Source organism: Nyctereutes procyonoides, unplaced genomic scaffold, assembly GCF_905146905.1.
Source record: "Nyctereutes procyonoides isolate TBG_1078 unplaced genomic scaffold, NYPRO_anot_genome, whole genome shotgun sequence".
Classification (NCBI taxonomy): Eukaryota; Metazoa; Chordata; class Mammalia; order Carnivora; family Canidae; genus Nyctereutes; species Nyctereutes procyonoides.
Window position 1 is genome coordinate 41,804,964 of NW_026575139.1, and position 11,971 is coordinate 41,816,934.

The 11,971-nt window shown below is 36.2% G+C and overlaps 1 protein-coding gene across 2 annotated transcripts in view; it reads left to right on the forward strand.

Annotated features, from left to right (window-relative positions):
* The window catches only part of WDHD1 (WD repeat and HMG-box DNA binding protein 1), a 60,113-nt gene extending 48,470 nt beyond the window's left edge, over nt 1–11,643 (forward strand). For both annotated transcript variants that reach the window (XM_055303694.1, XM_055303693.1), the window contains exons 18-26: nt 1,053–1,184; nt 2,369–2,586; nt 2,682–2,800; nt 3,405–3,461; nt 5,368–5,411; nt 5,814–5,984; nt 6,787–6,917; nt 8,660–8,798; nt 10,835–11,643. In XM_055303694.1, the coding sequence (XP_055159669.1) occupies nt 1,053–1,184; nt 2,369–2,586; nt 2,682–2,800; nt 3,405–3,461; nt 5,368–5,411; nt 5,814–5,984; nt 6,787–6,917; nt 8,660–8,798; nt 10,835–11,035 (1,212 nt within the window). In that variant the 3' untranslated portion in view covers nt 11,036–11,643. The remainder of the gene's footprint in view (nt 1–1,052; nt 1,185–2,368; nt 2,587–2,681; nt 2,801–3,404; nt 3,462–5,367; nt 5,412–5,813; nt 5,985–6,786; nt 6,918–8,659; nt 8,799–10,834) is intronic.
* Nucleotides 11,644–11,971: the final 328 nt, after the last annotated feature.

The window sequence follows — 11,971 nt, forward strand, 5'->3', positions numbered from 1 at the left end:
AAAAAAAAAAAAAGATAGGGATCCCTGGGTGGCGCAGTGGTTTGGCGCCTGCCTTTGGCCCGGGGCGCGATCCTGGAGACCCGGGATCGAATCCCACGTCAGGCTCCCGGTGCATGGAGCCTGCTTCTCCCTCTGCCTGTGTCTCTGCCTCTCTCTCTCTCTCTGTGTGACTATCATAAATAAATAAAAATTAAAAAAAAAAAAAAAGATAATACATTACCTTTGTAGACATTTAAAAATTTAGCTGATGACCAGAATTGAATACTCATTACATTGTAATTAAATAAATAGTGTACAGGGAAGGAGAATGACTGCTTATGATCACCAGGGTACCTAATTGCCATCACTGCTTCTAGGGATTTTGTATATGAGGTAAATGGGTATGACCATGAGAGACTCACTAGGGGTGAGGCTCTCATTTTCAGAGTTGAGTGAGTGCCTAAGAGGGCAGGCCTCCATAAATACTGTGTCTTAGGCAGAAGCTTGCTTCACTCTAGTCCTAGCCCTGTGCCATCAAAAGTTATTTGAAGTCTTGCAATTAGTTACTCTAACCAGGAAACAAACCAGTCTCTTAAAAAATAGTTTACCACGTTTTCTGAGCATTAACTATGATAGCAAAGAAACTGTTTAAAATGCTATATTTCAGGGGTCCCTGGGTGGCTCAGAGGTTTAGCGCCTGCCTTCAGCCCAGGGCATGATCCTGGAGTCCCAGGATCGAGTCCCACATCAGGCTTCCTGCAGGGAGCCTGCTTCTCCCTCTGCCTGTGTCTCTGCCTCTCTCTCTCTCTCTCTCTCTCTCTCTCTCTCTCTGCGTGTCTCTCATGAATAAATAAAGTCTTAAAAAGTAATAGAAAATGCTAAATTTCCTTTTCTTTGAGGACAAAAAATGAAGTTAAGCTTTGGTATCATATTAAAATTTGAATTATAAAATAAGCTATAGAAAATATTTCAAAAACTATTTTATTCAGAATCTGTTATCTTAAGAAAATATTTAACACTTGCCTGGTATTAAGCTGATTGTTTTCTCTAAGCAGTTTTTTCCACTTTTGTAGGAACAATTTTGGCGTTCCGTTGTGTTTCATAATCACCTTGATTATTTAGCTAAAAATGGTTATGAATATGAAGAAAGCACTAAAAATCAAGCAGTAAAAGAACAACAGGAGCTTTTAATGAAAATGCTTGCGGTGAGTAAAATAAATATGCTAGAAAAATTGAAGTTACACTTTTCTATAGATTGGATTTCTTAAAAGTGTGCATTAGTACCAGGTTCCACAACCTCAAAATCTTTTTTTAATTTTTAAAATTTTAAATCCAGTATAATCAACAGTGTTATATTAGTTTCAGGTGTACAGTACAGTGATTCAACAATTGTCTATATTACTCAGCTCTGTTTCCCATTGATGTTGCAGTTGAAATATTTAAGACATTAACCTTGTAACTAACATCATAGGGAGATAACCCCTTAACCTATTTCACCTATCTCCCTACTCACATCTCCTCTGGTAACTATCAGTTCTCTATACTTAAGAGGCTGGTTTTTTTGTTTGTCTCTTTTTCCTTTGTTTGCTTTGTTTTTTAAATTATATATATGAGTGAAATCATATGGTATTTGTGTTTCTCTGATTTTACTTAGCATTATACTTTCTAGATCCATCATGTTGCAAAAGGTGGTCTTCGCTATTGTCACCACTATGCAACACTGCCTTGAGTTTAGTATTAATTAAAGGAATTTAATTAGTTTATAGTAGAATAAGTTGTGTTCTTTTATAAAATGTCATATGTGGTCTAGGAACTAGGAGCCTTTTTACTTCCCACAGCACATCTAAGAAAATCTGGTTTGTTTACAAAGTAGCGTTATAGGAACTGTTCCTCTGGAACAGTGTTTCTCAGCAGGGTATCATATCAGTAGCTTGAGGACTGGTCAGTTCTTTAGTATTCCTGTCTCCCTGGCAAATGCTGGGAGTTCAACCTAATTGAACTCCTTCATTGAATCTAAGCTACTATTGATTGTAAAATGCACCATTACTTTAGCTAAGCCAAAAAAATACTGAAAATTAAACTCTGACCCACCATCAATTGTGAGATGCTTCCCACTTTTAGAGATGTTAAAATGTGTAAAAGTAGGCATCTTAGAGTCAGATACGTTATCAAGAAAAGTGCTTTCTCGGTTTTACTACTAGTTATCATTCTTTTATTTTTAAAAAGTTTCACCTGAGGGATGCCTGGGTAACTCAGCAGTTGAGTGTCTGCCTGTGTCTCTGCCTCTCTCTCTGTGTCTCCCATGAATGAATAAATGAATAAATAAATATCTTTTAAAAAAATTAAAATTTTCACTTGACATGATTTTTTTTTTCTATTTTTGGGTTAGCTTTCTTGTAAACTGGATCGGGAATTCCGTTGTGTGGAACTAGCTGATTTAATGACTCAAAATGCTGTGAACTTAGCCATTAAGTATGCTTCTCGTTCCCGGAGATTAATGTTGGCCCAAAGACTTAGTGAACTGGCTGTAGAGAAGGCAGCAGAATTGGCAGCAACTCAGGTAGAAGAAAAAGAAGAGGAAGATTTCAGAAAAGAGCTGAATGCTGGGTAAGAAATAATTAGTTGCTAAATTTTTCTTTACCATTCTGAGTATTAAATTGGTCTTTGCATAGCCTTTTATTGAATAATATATTGTCTTTTAGTTACAGTAATATTGCTGCAGAGTGGAGCCAGTCAAGGCTCAAAAACCAAATTGAAGAAGATACAGAGGACAGTGGAGAAGCTGATGATAAAGAAGAAAAACCAGAAATACATAAGCATGGCAAGATACATTTTTTTAAAAAGATTTATTTATTTATTTTGGAGAGGGAGCATGTTTGTGAGTGGGGGGAGGGGCAGAGGGAAAGGGAGAGAGAGAGAAGCAGACTCCTTACTGAGTGCAGAGCCCAACTGGTCCAGGGGCTCCATCTCACAACCCAGAGATTTTGACCTGACCTGAAATCAAGAGTTGGATGCTTAACTGACCAAGCCACCCAGGTGCCCTGTAAGATACATACTTAAGGCAATTTTTTTTTTTTTAAGATTTCATTTATTTTATTTATTCATGAGAGACACACACAAAGAGAGAGAGGCAGAGACACCTGCAGAAGGAGAAGCAGGCTCCATGCAGGGAGCCCAATGCGGGACTCAATCCGGGGACTCCAGGATCATGCCCTGGGCTTAAGATGGCGCTAAACCGCTGAACCACCTGGGCTGTAAGGCTATTTAAAGATGAGAAATGTTATTATATGACTTTCCCCATTTTACTTAGCTGAGGAAAATTGAATACTTGTACTTTGTCAAGGCATCTTTATTGATTGTTAATTATAGAGAGTAACTTTATCTCCCCATCTACATTATATTGTTTTATCTTAATTATTTTATAGGACAGAATCCATTCTCCAAAAATGCAGATTCCTCTGATGTGCCAGCTATTAAGTCAGGTAAGAAATGTGATTTTGTAATATCAAGAAAATTGTGCCAGTACTCTTTAAAATGATCTATCTATTCAAATAGACCCCATACCCCCCACCCCCACCCCCACCCCTCTGCCCTTGGTTTGTTTTTATTAGAAATGTTGTTTGTGAAACTGCTAATTTTACAAATATTTATTAAATGCCTATTGTATTTCAGGTATTTGACTAGGTGGGAGATACAAAAGTCCATGTAGACATGCATGGTTGATTCCTGCTTAACTCTTATATAGTACCAACTGACTTTAAGTCATGTGTATATATCCCTTTGATTTTTAAAAATTACCTATAAATATATGTACAGAGTATTACAAAAGCATATAACCATGTGCTGTAATCTAGTTAGAGGTAAGGGATTGGTTGGAACCCCAAGGGAGGTGTCATGGAATGTTTAAAGCACAGACCTGCAGCTAGGCAAAGGTGGGTGAGAGCAGAAGCAAGGAACAGCATGTATGAAGCTATAAGAGTTGTATGAACAGCACAGAGGCAGAGAAAAGTGGTGTTCAGTGGTTTTAGAGTGATGGGTGGGAGCTAAATCATGCAGATCCATATATGCCACAGTAAGGATTTTGATCTTTATTCTGAGGTGCTGGCAGGCTGTTGTAGGTTTCAAGCAGAGGCATATTATGCACATTGGCAGAGGAGGAATGCACATAAGGAAACTACTGAGGCAGTCCAAATGACATTGAATAGTGGCTTAGACTAGTGTGGTGGTGACTAATGGGAGAAAGAATGAGAAGAATTGATGAGGTATTTTTGAAGAAAAGGTAGAATATGGAAGTTTAGGGAGTAAAGAATGATTCAGTTTTGAATATTTGAATGATTGATGGTACTGTTTACTGAGTTAGAAAACACTAGAGAAACTCAGGTTTAGATAGAAGGGTGGACAAACTACTATTGAATATCTGGGTTAGGAGCTCAGTAAAGTAGTCTGGGAGGGAGATATAAAGTGAAAATTGTTGGCATAACCATAGCAGTTTAAATCATGGGCATGGGTGAGTGAGCATTGGAGAGGAATATAAAGGGAGAGGAAAAGTGAGCTGAGGGATAAGGAATCCCCAGCATTTAAACGTTAGGCAGAAGAGGTTAAGGAGGAGAACCATCAAAAGAGAATGAAATAAGAGAGGAAGGAGGTAGGAATGTGGAATCTCAGAAGTCAAGAGGATGAGACCATATCAAGAAGAAAAGAAAATTCATCTATATTACATGCTGTTGAGGGGGTCAAATGAGATGATGACTGGAAACTATCTACCAGATTTGGCCAAATGGAGTCTCTTGGGTCCTTAGCAAGAGCAGATTCTATAGGGTGGTAGGGCTGAAAGCCCATATTATTTTGGATGTTGGAATGTATGAACAGCAAGGAACTGGGAATAGCTGTGTAGACAACTCTTGAGAATTTGGTTGTATAAGGGAATTAAAAATGATGACCAGAGGGCATGTGGGGTTGAGCGGGTTTGTTGTTTGTTTAAATTGGGAGATCTGAGTAGCCAATGAAGAGAGAGAAAAGATGGTGTATCCATTGATCAGACAAATGTCCTGACAAAGCAAGAGGGGATGAGATCTAGAGCACAAATAGAGGAGTTATTAACCTTAGCTACAAGACACCATTCTTCCATGGTAATAGGAGAAAAGGCTAGGTCTATACATATTGGGTTGGTAAATTTCATAGTGATAAGTTGGGATAGTTCCCATGTAATAGCTTTTATTTTGTCTTAGAAATAGATAGGAGATCATATATAGTTGTTAATAATTTTAAAGTTGCAAAAGTACATTTGTTTTTGTGTAATACAGATTGAAATATTCCATGTGTTATTACAGATGTCAGAAGTCTTCTATGTTTTACCACTATTAAGTGAGGGTTTCTTTCTTATGAAAGGTGCAGTTGCCTCTAGCAACCAAGGACGAGTAAACCCCTTCAAGGTAAATTCTTTGCAGTGATATTTAAAATGTATTTCAATACATTTTTATACAGAGAAGTATTTCCAAACCACCAGATTACCCTCCCTAGACTTGGAGGCATTAAACACTAAAGCAGATTTTCTGAAAACAGATGAAAACAGCACTAACTAGTTCACTTGGCTAAGACTTACATGTTCTATTTATCTTCTAAATACTGATGGTTTTGAAAGATACTCCGTTTTCCTTGGGGATGTGGTATATTTGATATATGTATTAGTCTTAATTTGGATTATACAAAATGTATTCAATTCCAAAGTGAGACTATAGTATAGACTTAACAGAAATTTAAAGGAAAAATGAATCTCTTGGTATTTTATTTTATTTTCTTTAAACATAAAATGCTAATAGTAGTTTGCTCTTTAGGTATCAGCCAGTTCCAAAGAGCCAGCCACTTCAGTGAATTCAGCACGTTCAACTAATATTTTAGACAGTATGAACAAATCATCCAAGAAATCTATTGCACTTAATCGAGCTACAAATAATGAAAAGTCTCCAGTTATAAAGCCTCTAGTTCCAAAGCCAAAGTCTAAGCAGGTACTATTTCAACTAACCACATCAGTAATAAGCAGTATATGATCTGTTTTTGTTTACTCTTTGAGGTATGGAACAAAGAGGCTCCATTTGTGTATCATTGATTGTCTAATGAGGGTAGTGGTTCTCAAATCTGATTTTGCTTCTGAATCACTTTTTGAGGGGTGCCCGGGTGCTCAGTGGTTGAGCATCTGCCTTTGGCTCAGGTCGTGAATCCTGGGTCCTGGGATCAAGTCCCTCATCGGGCTTCTTGTGAGGAGCCTGCTTCTCCTTCTGCCTGTGTATCTGCCTCTCTGTCTGTGTCTCTCATAAATAAATAAATAAAATCTTAAAAATAAAAAAAAGAATCACTTTTTGAAATATAAATGTACTCAGGGCCCAGGGACTCAGACATCCATCTGTTTTTGAAAAAATTTTCCAGATGATTCTGATGTATATCTTTGTTTAATGATGATGCTATGGTACTTGGCCCTGATCTTTCTTTGTTCTTTATTCTGATTTTGCCTTCTAGTTTCATCTCAGATTTGGTATTTCATCCCAGATTTGTCATTAATACAGTAGATCTTTTATCTTTTCCATTTCATGTAATGAAATGCAGCATTTAGAAAATGTGGAATTTAAAGTACAGTCTTTGTGGATTTTGTGTCTATAGTCATGTTTATGTTCAGCTGAGAACCTCAGGACTTCAGATGTTGGCATAAGAATTCTAAATATAAATATTTTTCCATATTTTTCAAAAGTTAATTGTAGTATATAAAATTGTACTAGATTTTGTTGCAGTTATTCATTATATTTGTTTTTACAGGCATCTGCAGCATCCTATTTCCAGAAAAGAACCTCCCAAGTTGATAAGACTGAGGATGTAAAAGAAGAAAATCCTCAAAATTTGTCATCTGAAACCCCAGCTATGTGTCCTCAAAACACTGAAAACCAAAGGTCAGTACATAGACAAATTTATTATTCTTAAGATGTAATATCCCAATAAAACTCATAGAGAAACAGCAATACAGAATTATGCAACTCTCTTGTTCATTATTACAAATAATACATTGGCACTGGTGGTGGGCATTCTGAACACGTGACTTTAACGAAGCCATAAATATTGATTAATGTCTATTTGTATTACTAAGGTATGTTCTGGTAAATTGTATGTTTTAAATTATACATATTTTAGGGAACCCTGGGTGGCGCAGCGGTTTAGCACCTGCCTTTGGCCCAGGGCACGATCCTGGAGACCCGAGATCGAGTCCCACATCAGCCTCCCTGCATGGAGCCTGCCCTCTGCCTGTGTCTGTGCCTCTCTCTCTCTCTGTGTCTCTCATGAATAAATAAATAAAAATATTTTTAAAAAATTATCACCACTTAACCAAGTATTTTGTCACAAATGTTGATATACTAAATCAGAAGAGAAATGTTTAATTTTTTCTTTTCAAAAACAACTGTTTAGGGCCAGGGAGATTACATGCTATTAGCTAGACTTGTGACATTGCCCCAAGTTTGAGTAAAATGAATATATATTAATTTCTGGAGATTCATGAACTTTTATTTAGTATTGCTATTTGTTTTGATTTGTTCTATTATTTTTCTGGAAGTAGAATTATATTCTATTCTATGTCTAGCTATACTAGTAATATTTTTTGAAAACCTTGTTTTTCTAAAAATTAAAAAGTTTAGATAAAATCCCTGAATTACTCATAAAGGTAATTCTTTCCTTCTAATCTTTTTTTAGTAAGATAAGATTAAGATGTTATATTTAATGAGATTTGTATCAGATGTAATGTTTTATCCTTTTTGTTTCCATTTAAAATTTTATCATAAACATCTTTCTCTGGTATTTTTGCCTCTATTTTTTGCTATGTCCTTAAGTTTTTATTCAGGTTCCATTTGGTTACAGAGTAGTGAGGGGCAGTATAGCTGGTGTGTTAAGCGTGGGGACTCTGGAGTCAAATTGCCAATCTGTTGAATCCCAGATCTGACTGGTGCTATCTGTGTAACCTGGAATAAGTTAATTCACATTTCTGAGCCTCAATTTCTTCATCTATGGAATGGAGATAGCAATTGTACCTACCTCATTAGGGTTATTATAGATGAGATGAGGTAATACATAGCATTTAATACACTGCCTAGCAGATAGTGTGTGCTCAGTAAATATTAAATATTTATGTTAAACCTTTGTGACCTAAAGACAATCTAAGTGTAGAGTCTAATAAAATTGACAAGTGTGCTGTGTTTATGCTTTACATAATAATTACACAAGAAAGGACCCACATTCTAGGTTAGCTGTGAGAGCAAGGATGAGGGGATGTGTAAGGATCTTGAGAGAAATAAAAATTTCAAATAGCTGGTTTGGAAAATGGAGAAAGAACCCACCAAGGCTACTTGGAAAAATTTTCCTGGCCAAGAGTGGCTGAGTGAAAATAGAGACCTTGAGCCTGTCAGCATTCTAAAAAGAGCTGAAAATACAAATGTGAGTAAAATCGGGATTTTTTCAGTTCATTATTCCTGTGGTCTCCAGGCAGTTTTAAGTGATATGTAGAATAATATTAACAAGTATAATTAATTATGTCTCTCTTACTTTATATAGGTTTGCAAAGACTAATACTTAATTACTAATCTGAAAAATCATAAAGCACTTTACGTTTTAAGCATAAATTTTTTTCACATAATTGCTGTTTTAGGCCAAAGACTGGGTTCCAGATGTGGCTGGAAGAAAACAGAAGTAGCATTTTGTCTGACAATCCTGACTTTTCAGATGAAGCAGACATAATAAAAGAAGGAATGATTCGATTTAGAGTATTGTCAGCTGAAGAAAGGAAGGTAAGAATAATTTTGCTGAGATTGAGATCTTAGTAAATTCCCAGGTTTTAAAAATTCTTACAGGGCAGCCCCAGTGGTGCAGCGGTTTGGTGCCGCCTGCAGCCCAGGGCGTGATCCTAGAGACCTGGGATCGAGTCCCACATCAGGCTCCCTGCATGGAGCCTGCTTCTCCTCTGCCTGTGTCTCTGCCTCTCTCTCTCTCTCTCTCTCTCTCTCTCACTCTGTCTCTCATGAATAAATAAAATAAAATCTTTAAAAAAAATTTTAAAAATTAAAATTCTTACAGAAACTCTTGCTGGAGAGGAAATTAAATAACTGAAATGTCAGCTTTGAACATACAGATGTGTAATGATTACTATTTAGTGCCGATGGTTAAATTTTGGGCAGATACTACTGTTTATAGCTGTATATAAGTTCCTATATAGGTTGGAGGGGATACCCCAAGAAAAAGTATTACTTCTAAATCAAAAGCAAATCAAGTTAATAAGTAAAAATGAAATTAACTTACATATTTGGACTACTACTTTAGAGTTCTTACAAGCAGAATTTTCTAAAATGCTGTGTACTTCCACAGTGAATACAAAATGATAATACTGCGCTGCCTGGCTGGTTCAGTAGGTAGAGCATATGACTCTTGATCTCAGGGTCCTGAGTTTAAGTCCCAAGGTGGCTGTAGAGCTTATTTAAAAACCAAACAAAAACGCCAAAATGAGAATACTACTTTTAGGTAAAAAAAAAAGGTGGTATTCTGTTATAACCTTTCAGTTGGGAATTAGGACAGGTGATTAGTACCTATTGTTCCTCATGTAAATTTCTTCCATGTGAGGGAGGGCTGGGAGCAGCTTTCTGTGGAAAGGGGAAGGAGGGATCCCTGGGTGGCGCAGCGGTTTAGCGCCTGACTTTAGCCCAGGGCGCAATCCTGGAGACCTGGGATCGAATCCCACGTCCGGCTCCCAGTGCATGGAGCCTGCTTCTCCCTCTGCCTATGTCTCTGCCTCTCTCTCTCTCTGTGTGACTATCATAAATAAATAAAAAATAAAAAAATAAAAAAAAAAGAAAGGGGAAGGAATGTGTTTGGTATATCAATTAAATCCTCAGATTTCACTTCTCCAGGGATGACGGTATGCAGCATGGGCACCTGGGCACCTGGTGAAATAGATACTTGCCTTGATAAATTGGGTTTTAAGAGTAAAGGTGTTATAAAATGAGGAAGCTAGGAACTGGTTTAACCACCTCTAGCCTCATTTAGAATTTCACTGGCAACTTTGTGCTTCTCATTTTTTATGAGTTTCTAAGAGCATAAAAATTCTAAAGAATTAGATAAAATGGCATCTGAATGGTCTTATGCAGCAAAAGAGGAAGAGACTTGGTAAAAGTTGTGATTGTGTTTTTGAATACTGAAAAATATAATCAATATTTTTAAGGTAAACCTTAAACATTTGCTTAAATCCAGTCTGTTAATATGAGAAATTTTGCAGCTCCCAAGGGTTCCTTTCTACAGTAAAGAAATGGGAAAGGAAATAAAATGGAAGGAGCTATTACATATTAAAATAGATTTAAAAGACTGATGCATGGGCACTTGGGGGGCTTAGTCAGTTAAGCATCTAACTCAATCTCAGCTCGGGTCTTGATCTCAGGGTTGAGTTCAAGCCCCACATTGTGCTCCACGGTACGTATGGAGCGTACTTAATAAAATGAATGAATGATCTCAATATAAAAGGTTTCATTTTTTAAAAATTACCTATAGTTATAGTATTTTGCACTTAATATGGTTAAATACTAGCAGAGTTTAGGTTGAAATATTAGAGGTAGAATATAGATTTGTTAATATTGCTCTGCAATTAAGTATTAAGAGATTTGTTAACAATTAGAACCCTTAATGATTAGATTAACAATTCAGGTGCTAATTATGCTGCTTTTTTTTTAATGCTAGTTTTTATATATGGGATTGTTACCTGGAAAAGTAAGGAAATAATTTCCTTTCTATTTCTTAGTTATTGTCTAAAAATCTTTTCTCTTCCCATATTTTTATAAAGGCATGGGCTTCTAAGGCCAAAGGAGGAACTACAAGTGATGGAGCTGAAGCAAAGAAGCGAAAACATGTGGTTGATGAAAGTCATGAAACTGAAAATCAGAAAGAAAAAGCAAAAGAGAATCTGAATTTGCCTAAAAAACAGAAACCTTTAGATCTTTCTACCAATCAGAAACTGTCAGCTTTTGCATTTAAACAGGAATAGAGTTAAGAAAAGTAGGAAAGGTAATGGATTTTTTTACTCATCATTAATGAACCTGGACTTAAAATCCTTAGAAAACTCATTATGTATTTTTAAAAGTGTTTAATGCCAACTATTTGTCTTTATAAGATAACATAGTAATTATATTGGTGTAGGTAATAGGGCATATGTAGAAATCATCATCTCTGCAGATTGCTCTGCCTCCCAAATGGAGGGCCATTCAGAAACATTGTGATTACAGTCACTGACTTGAAGTCCCTGGCATGTCCCAATGGAAGCCAGTTTGATTTTGTTTCTTGCCTTCAAAATCATCAAAGCAAAGGTCTTCAAACCTCTGAGCATTGAAGTATCTTCAATGGGTTTCCTTGTTTGGTTTATGTCATGTACTGGGAAGTACTACAGAAGTTCTCTTCCAAGTTTGTTCCTGTAGACTCTTCTCTATGTCTGTACTGGACTAGGGGCCATGTTTTTTAATATGGGGGCTAAACATGTAAATTTTGTAGATGAGATTTTTTTCTGTTGTTTGTTTTGGAAATTTTTTCGTATGTGTCTTTCAATTGTCTTTTGTATTGCCTGGTTTTTAAAAAATAAATAAGACTTTCACATTTCCATATTTAGCTTACTTTGGTCTTAACATTATATTTCTATGAAATGAAAATGTTTCTAGAAAATATATTTTATATATATTGCCGTAATTTCACCACCACCCCTATCCTGTTACACATCATACACATGGAAAAGAAGATTTAGAATACTGTTTTTATAGTATTTCAGCCTAGGGCATAATGTGTTCCTGGTAAGATACTCCGGTTATCATCATCAGCAGTACTTTCCTGAGCAAGTCTTTGAAGCTGTGATAAGAGAGTAAAGAGTTAGGGAAAGTGTTTAATTCCTCTTTAATTTTGAACAAACAAGATTTAATTGTTTCATATATATATT